At 37.7% G+C, this 17690-nt stretch overlaps 1 protein-coding gene across 1 annotated transcript in view; it reads left to right on the forward strand.

Moving 5' to 3' along the window:
- Window positions 1-400: 400 nt before the first annotated feature.
- Blmh (bleomycin hydrolase) overlaps window positions 401-17690 on the forward strand; it is a 42042-nt gene continuing 24752 nt past the window's right edge. The window contains exons 1-6 of the mRNA XM_003469697.5: window positions 401-622; window positions 916-1113; window positions 4563-4672; window positions 5363-5504; window positions 6006-6094; window positions 7146-7238. Coding sequence (XP_003469745.1) covers window positions 610-622; window positions 916-1113; window positions 4563-4672; window positions 5363-5504; window positions 6006-6094; window positions 7146-7238 — 645 coding nt within the window. The 5' untranslated portion in view covers window positions 401-609. The remainder of the gene's footprint in view (window positions 623-915; window positions 1114-4562; window positions 4673-5362; window positions 5505-6005; window positions 6095-7145; window positions 7239-17690) is intronic.

Genomic DNA, 17690 nt, shown 5'->3' on the forward strand with positions numbered 1-17690 from the left:
TCTCTGGCTATGACAACCCAACCCAAGCCCTGGGTGTCATGTTCAGCCTTTCACGTGGTCCTCAATGCCTTAGAGCCTTTGGAGCTTCTTAAAAGACTCAATAAAGTCAATTCCTGATGCTAAGCTATTGGGGTTCTGGACAAGATAAGAAAAGCCATCAGCTTCCCGCTCATGCGAGACTGGTGCCAAGAGGGTGGCCCGGTGACTAGGACTAGCTAGGCATTACAGATGGCCGAAGGCGCTGGCGCCACCAGGACTGCAAGCCACCACGCGACACAGCGAACCTGGGCGGTACCAACCTAGAGACCCGCCCGTGCGGGGGCACTGACCACACAGCGCCCGTCAGCGAGGACGCCCCCGTCGGCCCTCCCCCGGGCGGGGCCAGCTCCGATGGCGCTGAGTCAGCAACGCGAGGGGGGAGTTTTGTCCCTCCGCGGACCCCGTTTCTCTAGGCCTTAACCTCCTCGCAACCAACGAGCTGGTTTCCTTTTTCCGGCGCTCCGGGTGCGAGAGCCGGGTTGGGCCACCTAGACAGCGGGCAGTATTTGCAACCCCGACGCTCCCCTGAAGACCTCAAAAACTAACATCGTACCGGGCAGTGTGTGCGCCATGAGCAACGCGGGTGAGGCGCGCTCTCCCTGCCGAGTGCCTACCGGGGTCCGCTCGGTGGAGTTCGGGGCACCCGTGAGGCCCGGCGGCGCAGAAGGCCGGGGGCTGGGACGGGGTCGAGGGCGGGTATGGAGTGGCCTGGAGGGAGGCAACAGCAAGCATCTGGGAGGAGGACGTCGGTCAGAGGCTTCCCCGCGTCAGTGGTCACCCGGGATGCGCTTAGCAGTTAGACCCAGGATGCAGGAGCTCTGGAGCAGCCTCTTCACCTTCCTTTTGGTGGTAGAATTTCTTCTGGTCTCCCAACAGGACTTGATTCTGAGCAGGTATCTGCCGTGATCCAGAAACTGAAATCCGACCCTCAGTTTGTACTTGCCCAGAATGTCGGGACCACCCACGACCTGCTGGACATCTGCCTGAAAAGGGCCACGGTGCAGTGCGCGCAGCATGTGTTCCAGCACGTTGTGCCTCTGGAAGGCAAGCCAGTCACCAACCAGAAGAGCTCTGGTGAGTCTTGAAAGTTCTCGCATGCTTGACTTTTTTGACAGCGTTCCATTTTGGTGTCTTAAGAATGGCCTTGGGGAAACAGAGGTTTATGCTGAGTGAATTTGTGGTAAATCCGTAAAGTTAGGGGCAGATAAACGCTGTCCTAAGAACATTACCTTTGTGGCTTGTTTTGGTGCTCTGTAGCTTGTTGACACATTTAGTGTGAACACTAAATTGTCCAGCCCGTCATTATCTGCTTAAACTGCAGATAATTCTGTTCTGTGTTGACATTATGTGATTGCAGCTCCACGTTTTGAATACTTGTCAGTGGTCTTGGTCACAAAAAAACATACTGCAAAAAATGTTTATTGGGGCTAGGGATTTAGCTCAGCGGCATAAGCGCCTGCCTTGCAAGCAGGCAGTCTTGAGTTCGATCCCTGGTACCGATAAAAACGAAAAAGACCAAAAAAAAAAACTTAAAAAATGTTTATTCTCTAGATGATTCCCCAATATTGCCCTGAAGGCATATACATATGTGTGACATAGAAAAGATAGAATATAATTACATCAAAATGTCATCAAATGTTATTTTTAAATATGCTCCTTGGCTAAAGTTAGTGTGCTCCATTACCACCGGTAGACCAATTTGTAATAACTAAAATTAAGCTCTCTTACCTTGCTGATTGGGAGTTCTTGTTTTGCTGTCTTTTTTTTTTTTTTTTTTAGTATATTTAGTTTTGTTTTTTTTTTTTTTTTTTGATAGTGCACTATCATAAAAACATCTACAGTGAAAGACTGGTTATCTGGGAAACTAAGGGAAACATTCTAACAACAAAATTTTACTGAAAGGTTTTTTTTGTTAAGTCTTTCTTATCAGATCTTGTGGCTCTCAATTGTAATCTCAGCACTTGGGGTGCTGAAAGTTTGAGGCTGACTTAGAGTTCAAGGCCAATCCGGACTACATAGGGAGAATTTTTTTTAAAGTCTTTCTTTAGGTCGAAACTCTTCTTCATGTATCTTTATTGACAAAAAGCACATTATTGCTTAACTGGAGCCAGCCAGACTCATAAAGTATACATTTAACATGTAAACTATGCCTCAGTACAATTTATTTTTAAATTTTAGGGGAAAAAACTATGACCTTGCAATAATTTATGTTTTGGGATAATAGAAAGCACTTAGGGTAGTATAGGCCATCGGGTTACAAATTATCCAGTTACCTTAGTAATGTCACAGTGCTTTTTCATAGTTTAGATTACAGTGACCACCTAGGGAAAGCCTGGAAATGTTAATCTGGAACAGATGAGATCTTATACATTCTGTCACTTTTATTTACAAAAATTACAAATAATACATGAGCTATGTAGTCTGTTTTAATGCAGTTTTCACATCCACAGTTCATCCACATTCCTTCTAGAAATATATGGTGTTTAGGAGAGAAGTGACATACAAATAAGCCTAAGGTCATGATGAGCTGTAGTGAGGTATTAGTGACTTTGAGAAGCACTGCTGAAGTTTTTTTTTGTTACAAAATTATTTTTGTTTGACATAGAAAATTTACAAAATATCCACAGGAGATTTTTTTTCCTGTATGTCTGGCTGCTCTGTGCATGAGTGTGTGTGTGTGTGTGTGTGTGTGTGTGTGTGTGTGTGCGCGCCCCCGCACGTGCGTGTATTTAAGATCAGTTGATACTTTATACATTTTTTAATGACCTACCTGTCTTATGCACTGACTTATATATTGTGAAAATACTTTCATATGAATAAAATTGTACCCTCATATAAATAAAAAATGTTCTATCTAAATTGTGCTTCAGAAAAGAGTTAGCCTATCTTCACAAAGTCCTCACAAAGACTTTTAAGAATGGGCATAACTGTGTTAATTTATCTTAAAGTACAGTTCAGCAGACAAAGTAATGTCAATCCATGCTAGTTTTGGGCGCTTATAGAGAACATTTGATTGAATCAGTTTGTTTGGGGTTTTGTTTGTTTGTTTGTTTGTTTTTGTCTTTTTCTTTTTTATCGGTACCGGGGATCAAACTCATGACTGCCTGCTTGCAAGGCAGGTGCTTATGCCACTGAGCTAAATCCCCAGCCCCGAATCAGTTTTTTAAAGAGGCAAAAAAAAAAAAAAAAAAAAAAAAGGAATACAATATATCTCTAGCATATAACCTTACACAGAAATATTGGATATCATTGTAAGGTTTTAAAAGATGTCTTAAATCAGTACAGGAAATGATGACATGGTTAGAGTTTCTAATTATACATTTACAGGAATAAATGAAGAACGTGGTTGTATAGCTGACACTCTGTGTAAAAGTTTCAAGGACAGCATCATGCATAAATTCAAACATTGCTATGGCCGAAACTTCTTGTTCCATTTAGTGGGAGAAAGATGATGTGTTTTGATTGAAAAAGTGGATATAATGGCAAAGGCACTGATGCTAAAATGTAAAAAGTATGAACCGATCTAAAAATAAAGTGGGAAAATAAGAAAACAGCTTCTAAATAAATGTATTTTTATGATTTTAATAGGTAAACAGTTTACTGTTTCATCCATGTATTTTTTTAAATACAATAGATACATATATTTTTGAGGGGGTGTGGAATCTCTGTTGCCTAAGCCGACCTCCATCTCCTGGACTCAAGTGGTCTTCCCGCCTCAGCCTCCCAAATATCATCTATATCTTTAAATGCTAGTATAATCCAGTTAGCCAAATACTTTTTTTTTCATTCATTATTGGGAGGATAGGGAATTGACTCTGTTAGGTTCATTTTTTATTGAAGAATATAATGTATAATTCCATATTACTAAAGGGTAGGGACTTTTTAAAGTTTTTCCTAGATGTTGCCAACTTAATTCCTCATTCAGAATAACAGTGCTTTTTCTCCAAGTCTTTACCAATGTTGGATATTATCAGTCTTTTTAAAAAAGGTGTTTCCTTACTTAACATGTATCTTTTTTTTTATTCCAAAGAACTTTAAAAATTTTTCCTTTGCCATTTAAGTCTTTTCTAGCCTCTGAAGGATTTATGACCTCTGTTCATGTTTTTCTAGTGGTGTTTCTTTTTCTAGTATGTCTTACTTAGGTGGTTTGTAATGGATTCTTCATGTGATTTGTCACCTGTTTTTAGCCAGGTAGCATGCCCACCAAAGTCCCAGCTGCTAGATGAGGCTGAGATGGGAGGATCACTTAAGCTCAGTAGTTGCAAGACCAGTCTAAGCAACATAGTGAGACTCCAATCTCAAAAAAAAAGATCTTAAACCTATATGAAAGACATTAAATGTGCACATATATTACAAATCGTAATTACTAGGTGTTGTATGTTTTATTGTAATGTTTCTGATCTTCCTGATATAGTTTAAATTATCTAGATCTTCTCATAAGGTAAGCATTGGGACATACATCTAGAGCAATAGCATCTATGTGAACACTCATCACAATTTCTTGTTTTGCTTTCTTGTTTCAGGGCGATGCTGGATCTTTTCTTGTCTGAATGTTATGAGACTTCCATTCATGAAAAAATTAAATATTGAAGAATTTGAGTTTAGTCAGTCTTACCTCTTTTTCTGGGACAAGGTATGGGACTGACCTTGCATAATATTTTTGTTTTGATACCAACCTTGATGGGAATCAGTTCTTTTTTCCTTGCTTTTCTAGTTACAGTTATCATTTCATTATAAGTGTGCCACTGTCTAATTTCCAAACTTTGAAAAACAAAGTTGCTTTTGGTTGGTGGGTGACTGCTTTTTACTATAAAATAATGAGTCTATTATTGACTCACCTTGCTGGTTACTACTTTCATTATTTTAAATTCTTAATTCTGTTCTCAATAATGTCCCTTTTTACTATCTTCATTTAGATTACTTCATTTGTCTACAACCTAATTCCCCTTCTCAGGTTTGTGTTCATCTGAAAAACAGTAAATAAGTTTATTTGGTTTTAAAATCTTTAAAATGTCTATCACGTGTCCATTAGATGTTTGTTGATTAAAGACTTGTTTTCAGTATTAAAATGTTTATTTTTGTAGTGCTGAGAATGGAATACAGGGCCTCAAGTGTACTGGGCAAAAACTACCACTGAGCTATACACTTCCAGTTCAAACTTCAAATACTCTTTATGGCACTAGACACAGATAATTCATTGCCAGCTTTAGTTTAAGAATACTTATTAGGTTGAGACCATATAGTTCCAAAGCTTCTATTCTGTTGTTGAGGCCAATAAAGTAATTGGGTGACCTATTAATTTTGTTTAACCTTCTTACTCTAGGTTGAACGCTGTTATTTCTTCTTGAATGCTTTTGTGGACACAGCCCAGAAAAAAGAGCCCGAGGATGGGAGGCTGGTGCAATATTTGCTTATGAACCCTACAAATGATGGTGGGCAGTGGGATATGCTTGTCAACATTGTTGGTAAGAGCCTTTTCTTATGGAGCCAGCATAATTGACAAAGGCTGTCTAGTGAGAAATAGAATAGTTTTGTCCATTTGCTGTAAGTTAGAGTTCCAAAGAAGGCAATCTGTGAACCTTTATTTCATATTCACATCTATAAAATGCCTTTTTAAAATAAATATTAAGCACTACAAAAATAAAATAAATATCAAGACATGCATAATATGGATGATAGGTTGGAGAAGAAAAGGTAGAAATAAGTAGAATTACCCATAAGAAAAGCTTATCGCTTTTTCATTAGTGTAATCAAGAAATGCATTAAAACTGAAACCTTTTGAAGACATCCTCATTCAAAACATTATCTTTTGGGGTAACCTTATCATCCTGTGGACTCCTATTTAATAATGTGGAGCCTAAGATTTTTCTGAATGAATCCAGTAAAACATGACTTACTACTTTTTTTTTTGTACTGGGGATCAATGACCTACTTTTTAGTGAACACTAAAATTTGTTTTCTTATAGAAAAATATGGTGTTGTCCCTAAGAAATGCTTCCCTGAATCTCATACAACAGAGGCAAGCAGAAGGATGAACGATATTCTGAATCATAAGGTACAGCATGTAGAACAGGATGGGACTGAATTTGGTGTATATACCTTGAAGCTTCTAAGTAGTTTTTTTAATGAATTCTTGAGTATATAGGTTATATACAAGATGACTGCTAAAGTCAGTGTCTATCAAAAAACAGTAAAACTACTTAATACCTTTATAAACAATTGAGATTAAGGTTGAGTCTGTCTTAATCTTAATCTTAATATGGGCCACAAGCACACATGGACTGGGGCAGCTTTCTGTACTAGTAAATAAATAAATAAGTAAATAAGACTTCCTTATAGAGTATCATATGTTCTTATACTTCCCCAGACCACGTGAATGAAGTTTATCTACACACTGCAGAGTTGATACAGTCACTGAACTGTTTTTTACTGTTTCAGTTATCTTTATGAATCATCTTTCTTTTCCACATAACTCATTTTCCCAAGCAGAGTTGGAAAGCTTATATGGATGCTGCTTTGCCAGCCAAATTTCTTTTTTGAGAACTAGGATTTACCTGAATCTATTGTTTTTATCTATGAGGTTAAAACTGGAGCTGTTATTTCTGGCAGAAGGACTGCATTTTGAAATAAATTTAGATGTGTTTTCCTAATGTTAGAAGTAGGTTGTTTTCTACTCAGGGATCTCTGAGGAATCTTATCTAAAGGGTAAAAAATTATTAGCATAGCTTTGGATTCTTTCTTGATTTGGAGCCAGATCCTCTTTAGCATGATAGTTAAATTTCAGACTTGCCTTTTTGAAAGCGACAAAAGTGAAAATTATACTAGAGGTATGGTCATAGTTATTTGACAGAGAAAGGTGAAGTAGGCAACTGATAAAATTCTAAGGAGTATTTTTATGTAGTATTGTTTGGGAATAATCCACATCTCTCCTTAGGCAAAATATTTTTGCTGTATATTTAAGTGAACTAATTGAGGGAAAACATAACTTTTAAAGTTTGCTATAGGTTATGGGTGAGTTATACTTCAAAACAGAACCATCATTGATTTTTTAGGCTTATTTACAGTTGAAATATCTACTGGACTGCTAAATTAAGTTTCTATCATAGATGAGAGAATTCTGTATACGACTACGGAACCTGGTACACAGTGGAGCAACCAAAGGAGAAATCTCTGCTACACAGGATGTCATGATGGAGGAGGTAGTAACAATTCTTTGGATTTTTATAAGTCATCTTAAGAACTATTCCTATCTGTTAAATTTAAGATTAGGGAGCACAGCCATTGCAATGGACTATTTAATTGAATAAAACCTTTCACAGCTGAAAAAAATTGAGGTTTAAAATTGCTTTGCATTTTACTATAGGTTTTTTTTTAATGCATTGTGTAACTATTGAATACCTTCACTGGGTTTTGCACTGAAGAAACAAGGATAAGAAAGCCACTCTGTGCTCTTAAGGATCTCATTCTTGGAGAACAAAAAACACATGAATGTTTATAGTAAGTCCTACACAAGATAAGTAAAAATGATTGGTGGTCATAAAGGAGTAACTAATTTGGAGAGCTAAAGGTTACGCAGGAAAGACATTTAAATTAGTAGTGAAAAGATTTACCAGGTAGATAACAGGAAAGATGATTCCACGCGAAGGGAATTGTCTGAACAGTGACATGAAATGCCAGAACTTTTATACAAAGAAAGATGGGGAGCTGCTGATGGTTATATCAGTTACAGTATGAAAACATTTTGGGAAACTTGAGAAACACCGAATATAAGGTAATAGTACTTTTTTTCATTTTTTTTTATTGTACATTTTAGATGTCCATAATGATAACATTTATCATAGGGAATTTGTACCTGTACATGGTGTATCTTGCTGCTGCTTTTCTTCCATTCCCTTCCCTTCCCCTCTGCCTCTCTTCCTCTTCTTATTTACAAACACTTTGTTTCGTTTTTTCCCATTTTTTTCTTGTCCTTCTTTATCCCTTCCCACTTCCCTTTTTCTCCTTCTCATTAAAACATTTTCTTCCCATTTTCATTATATATTTTGGTGCTTATTTACCCTTTCTTACACCAAAGAAATACTGCAGTATTTACGAATGTGCCCAATTTATTTCACGTAAGAATATGGTGTCAGAGTACATCCATTTGGCTAGAAATGTCTTAAACTTAATCTTCTTTATGGCAGAGTAGCATTCTATTGTATAAAAAACAAAACACATAATTTATCCATTCTTTGGTTGATGAGAATTTGGGCTATTTCGAGGACTTTTAGCTATACCACTATAACCATGGATGTGTATATATTGCTGTGCTATGATGTTTTCAGTTCTTTTAAGAAGATTCCAAAAAAGGGAATAACTGGTCAAATGGAAACTCTAGTTTTGGTTTTGTGAGGAAGCTCCAAACTGATCTCCACAGTGGTTGCACAAGTCTACACTCCCACCAACAGTGGGAAAGTGTTCCTCTTTTCCCACAGCCCCTCCAGCGTTTGTTATAGGTTGATTTCTTGATACAACCATTCTTTCTGGAGTGAGATGGATTCTCAGAATTGTTTTAATTTGTACCTCTCAAATGACTAATGTTGAACATTTTTTTGTATACTTGTCTGCTGTTTCTACTTCATCTGAGAAGGGCGACCTCATTTCAGATACCCATTTTTGGTTTAGATCTCTAAATTTGGAGGGTCTGATTTTTTTGAGTTCTTTGTATATTCTAAATAATAATTTTTGGGGCTGGGGGTTTAGCTCAGCGGCATAAGCACCTGCCTTGCAAGCAGGCGGTCGTGAGTTTGATCCCCGGTACCGATAAAAATGAAAAAGACAAAAAAAAAAAAACCTAAATAATAATTTTTGAGGGATGGCTGGCAGAAATTTTTTCTCACACTGTGGGTTATCACTTCACTCTGTTGGTGGTTTATTTTGCTGTGCAAAAGCTTTTTAGTAAGATAAGACCCCAGTTGTTGATTCTTCGTGATAGTTCCTGTGTGGTTGAGATTTTGTTTATAAAACCTATGCTTCTACCCAAATGTCTTCAAGAGTTTTACCTACTATGTCTTCCAGAAGATTTAGTGCTTCTGTTTTAATATTAGGTCTTTAATCCATTTCAGTTTTAGTTTAGTGCCTGATGAAAAATATGGGTCTAGTTTTAGTCTTTGGCATATAGAAAACCAGTTTTTCCAGAACTATTTATTGAAGAGGCTATTTTTCTTTCAGTGAATGTATTTGGCTCCTTTGTGAAAGATAAGGTGACTGAGTGTGTCTGGAGTTGTTTCTGCATCTTCTAATCTGTTCCATTGATCCTCACATCTGTTTTTTTGTACCAGTACCATGCTAGTACAAAAAAACATAGTAGCTTTGTAATATAGTTTTAAATCAAGGATTATAATGCCCCTTGCTTTCATTGTTTTTGATATTCTAAGTCTCTTCTGACTCCAAATTAATTTTAGGATTTTTTCTAGTTCTGTGAGTAGTATACTGTTGGAATTTTGATCAGGATTGTATAATAATTTTGAAGTATAGCCATTTCCACTCTGTTGGTTCTTCCTACCCATGAATAAGATATCTTTCCATTTTCCGATATCCTCTTTGAGCTCCTTTTTCAGAGTACTGTGGTTCAGTATAAAGATCTTTTGCTTCCTTTGTTAGATTGATTCCTAGATATTTCATTTTTGGGGGCATGCTATTATGAAAAGTGTTGTTTCCCTAATTTCTCAGTGAAGTTGTTACTTACATACAAGAATTTTACTGATTTTTGGGTGCCGACTTTGTATCCAGCTTTGCTACTAAATTTGGTTATTAAATCTAGGAGTCTTTTTATGGAGTTTTTAGGTCTTCTTTGTAGAGTATCATGTCATCTGCAAATAATGATAATTTAACTTCTTCCTTTCTTGTGTTTATTCTTTTTATTTCTTTCTCTTACCTAATTGCTCTGGCTAATGTCTCCAGAACTATATTGAATAAAAGTGGACAATTTTGTCTTGTTCCTGATTTTAGAGTGAAAACTCAGTTTTGTCCATTTAGTAGGATGTTGGTTAGTCATAGATGGCTTATCAGATTGAGATAAAGACCACTTATTCCAATTTTCTGTAGGGTTTTTGTCATGAACGGCTGTTGGGCTTTGTCAGATGCTTTTTCTGCATCTGTTGAAATGATCGGGATTATAGTTTTTGTCCTTGCTTCTGTTAATGTGGTGATTTTGTTCATTGATTTGCATACACCTGAAGCATCACTGCATCTGGGGTGAAGCCTGTTTGGTCATGATGAATAATCCTCTTGATGTTTTGCTGTATTCTACTGTTAGCACTCCAGAGAATGCCATTGGGTGGCTTTTGAATTGTTCCACATCATTGCCCCCTAGGTTTGGCTTTGGTGATCTGGAAGTCTGGCATTGCATTTTGCATGTCTTCTCTTTCTCCTCTGCTCTGCTCTGCTCTCCTTGTCCTCTGCTTTCCTTCTCCTCTGCCTCTCCTATCGCTCTCCTCTCCCTCTCCTCCCCACTCTCTCTTTTAGTTTAATTCTTGGTATGATGCTTATAAAGTGCTTATGGCCAGTAGCTTTATTGCTAGTATTTAGAACCCTTAGGAAATGACTATGTCTCAGAGATGTCTTCCAGATGTATCTGGCTTTTGGGTTTTGAGTCTGTTGCAAGAGTCTACCTCTTCAGTTTATTGGGAATAAGAAGTTGATGCCTATGAGGCCTAGTCCCTGGCCTATAGTGTTGTTTCTTTAGCACTGGCCTATAGTGTTGTTTTTATGACTTAAGCAATTTAAGCCTTGGCATACCAGGAACAACCAATAAGAAGAATTATGTCACTTTGGCTAAAGTGGTATAATCAGCAATAATGGTAGCATCACACATAGCCTAGAGAATAAGAAACTGTGATAACTATTCATTTGCTACCTTTAACCATATAGATTATATTTGCAGTTATGTAACAAAATCTAAAATGAACCAGAAAATTGCATAGAGTAAATATGCCCTTAGTATGGTGATTTGACTCTCAGGAGAGAAAATTTAAAGAGGGTTAGTGAAAAAAAAAATAGAGAATAGCTTGTAAGCAAGGCTGGACGACAGAGGAAGAATATGCCAACTGTGAAAACCGAAGGAAACAAGTGGAAAAGAGAGAAGGAAGAAATAACCCCAACAACAATAAAGAAACTAGAAACAGTGTTCACACTCATAAAAATAACAATCAAGAAAAAAGAAAACAAAGCAAAAGGAAAGAAAAAATGCCCACGTGAGAGTGTGTCTCTGCCATTACTGGTAGACAGAGTGGGTAGACAGAACTCAGATCTGTGTTGGTTAATCCCAGCAAGCCAGTCCTAGATTTACAGCATAGTAGTGGATAATTGCAGCAAGCCAGAAGCTTTAGTTTCGCTGAAGTTCAGGTTGGTTTCTTGCAGTGAGACTGGAACCTGATTCGTTCAGTCTGCTGAACTCAGTGTACTCCTGTCAGCTTGAACCCGGTTACTTGACCTTCTGCCTGCTTGAGCTTGGTTCTGCCTCTCCCTGCTACTGGGAGCCACTATGGTAGAGCCAGCTTGCAGCTACTCTTGAGTTCTGAGCTCAGTTAACCTCTCTGCAAGATGACTACCAGCTAGTTTCTCTCTCCTGGGGGACAGCTGAACCTGAACAGTTCACCTGCCTCTGCATTCTACTGCAGCCACTGCTCCATTCCACTGGTGTGTTTCTCGGTGGAGGCCCTTGGGTTGCCTGCAGTCACTTGCACCTGCAGGTCTGGGTTGAACCTCCCTCACAATGAGATGGTGCAGGGAGAAAGTGCTGCTTGTCATCTGCTTCTGCACTGAGATCTCATTTTGCTCTCCCCACGGACTTCAGTTTCTACTTCAGATCCTTGCTGAGCCCTGGGTACCCACTGCCTTCCTTGTCTTCTTCCTCATGTTGCAGTACGCAGTGTCTAGACACCAAATCTTGGAGAAGCTGTTTCTCTGCTGTCCACCACTCTGCCATCTTGCTAGAAGTCAACAGTGTTAGTATTTATTATCAAAGCGTTTAAGGGTCTTTATTACTTTCTGCTATCCATATCCAGAATGACTATAAGTAAAATTTGAGATTACTTTGGGGGAAAGTTTTTTCTTTTTCAGTGGGATCATTGGGATCATTGGTAGGCTTCCTTTCGTGACTATGAAGTTACAGTGGGCACAATTTTTTTCACTGCAGCAGAAAACACTCATGTTTCACTAATGCACTGCTTTCTTTTAAATTTTATTTTTTTAATTCAGTAAATATCTATTGGTTAAATTCTATATACCAGGACTCTCATAGATGCTAAGATTTCTTTATATTTTAGGGAGGTACTATAGAGGAATAATTGAGAGCATGGTCTCTGGAGTCAGATTGATTACTCTCTTTACAGCCATGTGTGCTGGACAAGTTCCTTAAACTCTCCGATCTCAGTTTGTTTATGAGTAACGTGGTTATCCCTGTGCTTGACATAATAATTGTTCCTTTTGTATTTGTCAAGTGGGTCAATACAGCGGTTTCACTTACCAAGTATCTTAAAATGTGTACCTTTCTTTACTTAAGTGTTCCTATTTAAGAGAGATACCTTATGACAGTAGGAAAAAATAGGCTTTGGAGTTAGACAACATAGATTAAAGTTCTGACTCATTACTTTACAGTTTGTGGTCTTGGGAATGTAGTCATAACCTGACTTTAAAGATTTGAAAGCTTCTTTCTTGGATTTTGTGAAGATTATGTAAAGGATTAACTGTATGAGTGCAAATCATAGTGCTGCACACAGAGCAGAAACCCAGTAAATTTCAGTTCTCTTCTACTTGGAGTGATATCTCCTGGAGAGGCCAAATTTACCTTCGTTTATGATTAGATTGAGTTGTTAGAGTATGGCAGGGATAAAGATTCTGCAAAAGTTGTAGAAATTGTCCCAGATAATACTTACAGAGCATAATTGTACTCTGACCTATAATGCTTGCTGTAATGATCTTTGGATTAATGGTGTAAGATCCATGTCCTAATCCTGCAGTTCATAGTGACTTGTTGGTAAGAATTAGGGAGATATATTTTACACATGTGTTTTTTTTTTTCTCTCCTATATCTATCTTTGATGAAATAGTAAGACACTATACTAAACACTAAATACAGACCTTCTCCCCCCACCATCATTACTAGAGATTGAACTTAGGGCCTTTATACTGAACTATGTCCTTAGCCATTTTTATTTTTTATTTTGAGAGGTATAACCTCACTAAGTTGCTACAGTGGGGCTCAAACTTGAGATCCTTCTGCCTCAGCCTCTCTCCATCCAGGGATTATAAGTATATGCCACTGCAACTGGCTTGAATATGGACATTTGGTAGGTTTGTTTATTTAATGGTTTTACCTAAATTGCTCACTACAGAATTCTGTGTGGTAGGCTTTTAAATTTTTACAATCCCTCAAATGACTCTTCTTTATTGAGCCTGACTCTTTGGTAATGAAGAGTCTAGCTTCATAGGAAGCCGAAAATTAGTACTTGAGACTTGCCTAGCCTTGTGGGCAAGCAAAATGATGACTTAAAGGAGCAACCGTGCAACTGTCGGCTTTGAGTGAGAGGTGAGTGTGCTGAAGGCCCTCTCTCCACGAGGAGTGCGGGCTGTGTATGAGGTTAGACAAGGTAGATCTATCGGGAAATGTGCAGTCACCTCTCTTGCAGTGTTTTCCCAGTGTGTCCACTCTTTAGCCTCCAGAGTCCCTCAGGATTATTAGTGTGTTCTCCACCAAACTGTGTTCGTTAAAGGTCATAAACATAAAATAATTTTTATTAGGGCTTTTGTTGGGGCTTTGACATGAAGTGATTCTGATTGATTTAGAAAATTCTCTGGCAGTGGCTTAAAAACAGTATTTAAGAGCTAGGTGTAGGGTCAGGGATTTAGCTCAGCAGCATAAGTGCCTGCCTGGCAAGCACAAGGTCATGAGTTCAATCCCCAGTACTAAAAAAAAAAAAAAAAAGACCTGTGTCTGGTGGCACATTCCTATAATCCTAGCACTTGGGAGACTGAGGCAGGAGGATCACTGAGTTCAAGGCCAGCCTGGACTGCATAATACATTCGAGGCCAGTCTGCACTATCTAGCAAGACTCTCAAAAAAACAAAAAAAGTGTTTAGTCCTGGGCTTGCCCAGACCTATAAAATCAGTTCCCTAGAAGTAGAACCTGGCTATCTGTATTTGTATTTTAAAGACTTCTTTTATTTAATTTATTTATTTTGGTACTGGGGATCAAACTCATGATATTGTGCTTGCCAGGCAGCCACTGTGCACTTAGCTCAGTGGCTCCAGCACTTTTCTGGTAAGTGTGAGGTCATGATCCCCAATATAAAAAAAAAAAAATTATGCAGTGAAAATTCTTCTCACTCTGTTCTTTATAGTTCCCACCCTACTCCCAAATTAGTTCTATCAGTTTCTGTTATTAGTACTGGGTGTTAGTTATCCTTCCAGAAATCTTTCTTTTGTAATCTAATATAATTTTTTTCACATATAATGTATTATTCAAATTACTGTACACAATATTTTTACTTAATATGTTTAGCAAATCTTTCCATATTGATACATGAAGAATTTCTGCATTTAAAAATACTTCTAGGGCTGGGGATTTAGCTCAGCGGCATAAGCGCCTGCCTTGCAAGCAGGCAGTCGTGAGTTCGATCCCTGGTACCGATTAAAACGAAAAAGACAAAAAAAAAAAAAAATTAAAAATAAATAAATAAATAAATAAAATAAAAATACTTCTATAGTATATTATTATCTGGATGGACCATAATTAATGTAACTGATCCCTTATTACTAATGGACATTCTGTTTCTTTTTAAACTTTTTTGTTAATATAATAAATAATCTTGTAGTTTTGTAAACATGCATACATATGTATAGGTTATATTTCTAGAAGCAAAATTTTGAGTCAGAAAGTATATATAATTGTAATTTTGATATGTAATGCTAGATTATCCTGGGGATTATAACAGTTTACATCCTTATCAATATTTGTTAGAACCTGTTTCCTTTTAGTTTTTCCATATATTATGTTTATCAAACAGTTGATTTTGCTCATCTGATAGATAGCAGAAACTTTTGGGGGGACTAAACCTAGAGACTGAACATGCCGGCCAAGCACGCTATTATTGAGCTGCATCCCAGCCCCTTGGTCTGATAAACAATTGCCTTGAATTTGCAGGAAACAGTTTCTCTCAAACACTGATGATGAGGGTATAAACTGATGCAATCCCCAGGATACCTTGGCACTACATACCAGAATTGTAACTGTATATTCTTTCTAACTAAAAAATTCTACTTCTAAAATGTAACTATAAATCAGTGCCATCTCACTTTAATTTCATATAGTTAATGCTTCTATCTGCTTTTGTAAGCCAAGTGTTTTTAGTTTTATTTTGTTTTGTTTTAAAATGAATCCTTTCTCTTCTTTCATTCTCTGCCAGAAAGCAGTAGAGAGCTTTCCTCCCATTTCTCTACATATCAAGTCACCAGCATCCTTTCCTGTCTTGTAATTAGCATATTACCTCTAACACTAAGCTTTTTTTGTGTGACCATTCTGTGACCGCTGTACTACCAGTAGGTCATTTTACATCTGAGCTTATTTTCTTCATCAATAACAATAAAAAATTGGGGTAAAAGATTGCCTAAGAGTATTGAGGCTTTGCATTTTAGAAGAGAAGTAACTGATATTTTTACAGTGCTTTAGACTTCATCGTACACCTTCTCAATGATCCATTATTCCACGTACAAGTTAAAAAGTCTGAGATTCTGCCATTTCTGCAGTGTTTACAGTAACTGAAATCTTGTAGTCTTAGCAGGTTTTCTCCCTCAGAGTTGCTTGGTTTCTTGAATACCTTCTTTTCATCCTTCCTCCATTCTGTGTCTTTCTGTAGCTGGCTTATTCTTAACTTTTCATTTGTTTTTTTTGTTTGGTGGTTGGTTTTCTGAGACAGGGTCTAGCTATGCAGTCTACATTAGCCTTGAATTTGCAACAGTCTTTCTGCCTCAGCCTCTCAAGCTGGGATTACAGGCCTGCACCATTAACACTGGGCTGTAGCTGGCTTTAAACTCTTAAGGTTCTCACCCTTTGAAGTCTTCATAACTAGGGCTGGGAGATGTAACTCGGTGTAAAATACCTGCCTGGCGTGGGTTCAATTCCCAGCAGCGCATAAAAACTAACTATTCAGAACTGACTCAACCTATAGCATCTTTTCATCTCTGTCTCTGTCTCTCTCTCTCTCTCTCTCTGTCTCCCTCCCTCTCTCTCTCTCCCTCTCTCCTTCTCTTCCTCTCCCCCTCTCCTTCTCTTCCTCTCCCCCTCTCCTCTTTTTCCCCTCTCTCCCTCTCTCTCTCTCTATGTCTCTCTTTCTCTCTCTCTCTCTTTTTCTTGTCTGCAGATTTAGCTGTGGGTGTGGAAATTGACCCAGTCTCATTTATTTGTCTTTAAATTGGGATCTATACTTCCTTCCCTATGTTCCATTTTTCATGATGTGTCCTTTTTTTTTTCTTCTCTTTTCTCTGTTCTGAATCCATTATTTACTATGTTAGAATTCACCAAATCATTTCAAATAAATCTTTGTGCTAGGGGAAAATATTTTTAGGGCTCATTTTTATGAAAGGCTCCTTTATAAAACATACTCTGCCAGTGGCATTTAACTAGAAATAGGAGTTAGACCTCTCTGATACTAGCTGTAGCTTTTGCGATGGTTTATAGGTTAATAGAAAGGGATTATTAAACCCCTATTTATTTATTTATTTATTTATTTATTTATTTATTGTCTTTTTGAGACAAAAGTCTTGCTATGTAGTTCAGGCTCACCTTGACTCTGTAGCCTAGGCTGGTCTTGAACTCGCAACAACAATCCTCCTGCCTCAGTCTCCTGAGGACTGGGATTACAGTGGTGCACCACCATACTTAGCTTAAATCCCAATTTAATTAGCAAGGATACGAAATTTAATCAGAAATCAGATGATCCCAAGAGGCAGATGTAATGCATTATATCTCACATGACTTGACATTCCCTCTCCTCTCCAGGGTATGAGAGACGAGCCTCAGTGGGTCAAAATATTTTGGAGAATTTTCTCTAATAATCTGTATTTAAAGGAATAATTACAGATGTTGATTTCTTCTTCTTCTTCTTCTTTCTTCTTTCTTCTTCTTCTTCTTCTTCTTTCTTCTTCTTCTTCTTCTTCTTCTTCTTCTTCTTCTTCTTCTTCTTCTTCTTTCTTCTTTCTTCTTTCTTCTTCTTTCTTCTTCCTCCTCCTCCCACAGTTAAAATCGGAAAGACCACAGTATGGTTGGGTTGGGGATTTGGGGAAAAACAAAATCAGTTCCTGGTATCATTGTATCATATATGCATCATTTGTTTCCCATTTTGTGAGCATTTTGAAAAAGACATATCCCTGAGCCCACTCCTTTGATTCTGTTGTAATTCTTTTCATCAAATTGATTCTGATACCAAGTTTAGTCTGAAACCACATAAGTCATGTGTTTAGTAGATACTTAACATGTGTACTTGGCACTGTTCAATTACTGATTTGAATGGTGGTTACATGGAGATAGATATATAGATATATAGATGTTTAAAAAATTGAATTGGGGATTCAGCAGTGACCAAAACAGATAAGAATCCTCCTTTTGGGGCTG

This window comes from Cavia porcellus, unplaced genomic scaffold (genome assembly GCF_034190915.1).
Source record: "Cavia porcellus strain 051 isolate PalLab524CR breed Dunkin Hartley unplaced genomic scaffold, mCavPor4.1 scaffold_6, whole genome shotgun sequence".
Classification (NCBI taxonomy): domain Eukaryota; kingdom Metazoa; phylum Chordata; class Mammalia; order Rodentia; family Caviidae; genus Cavia; species Cavia porcellus.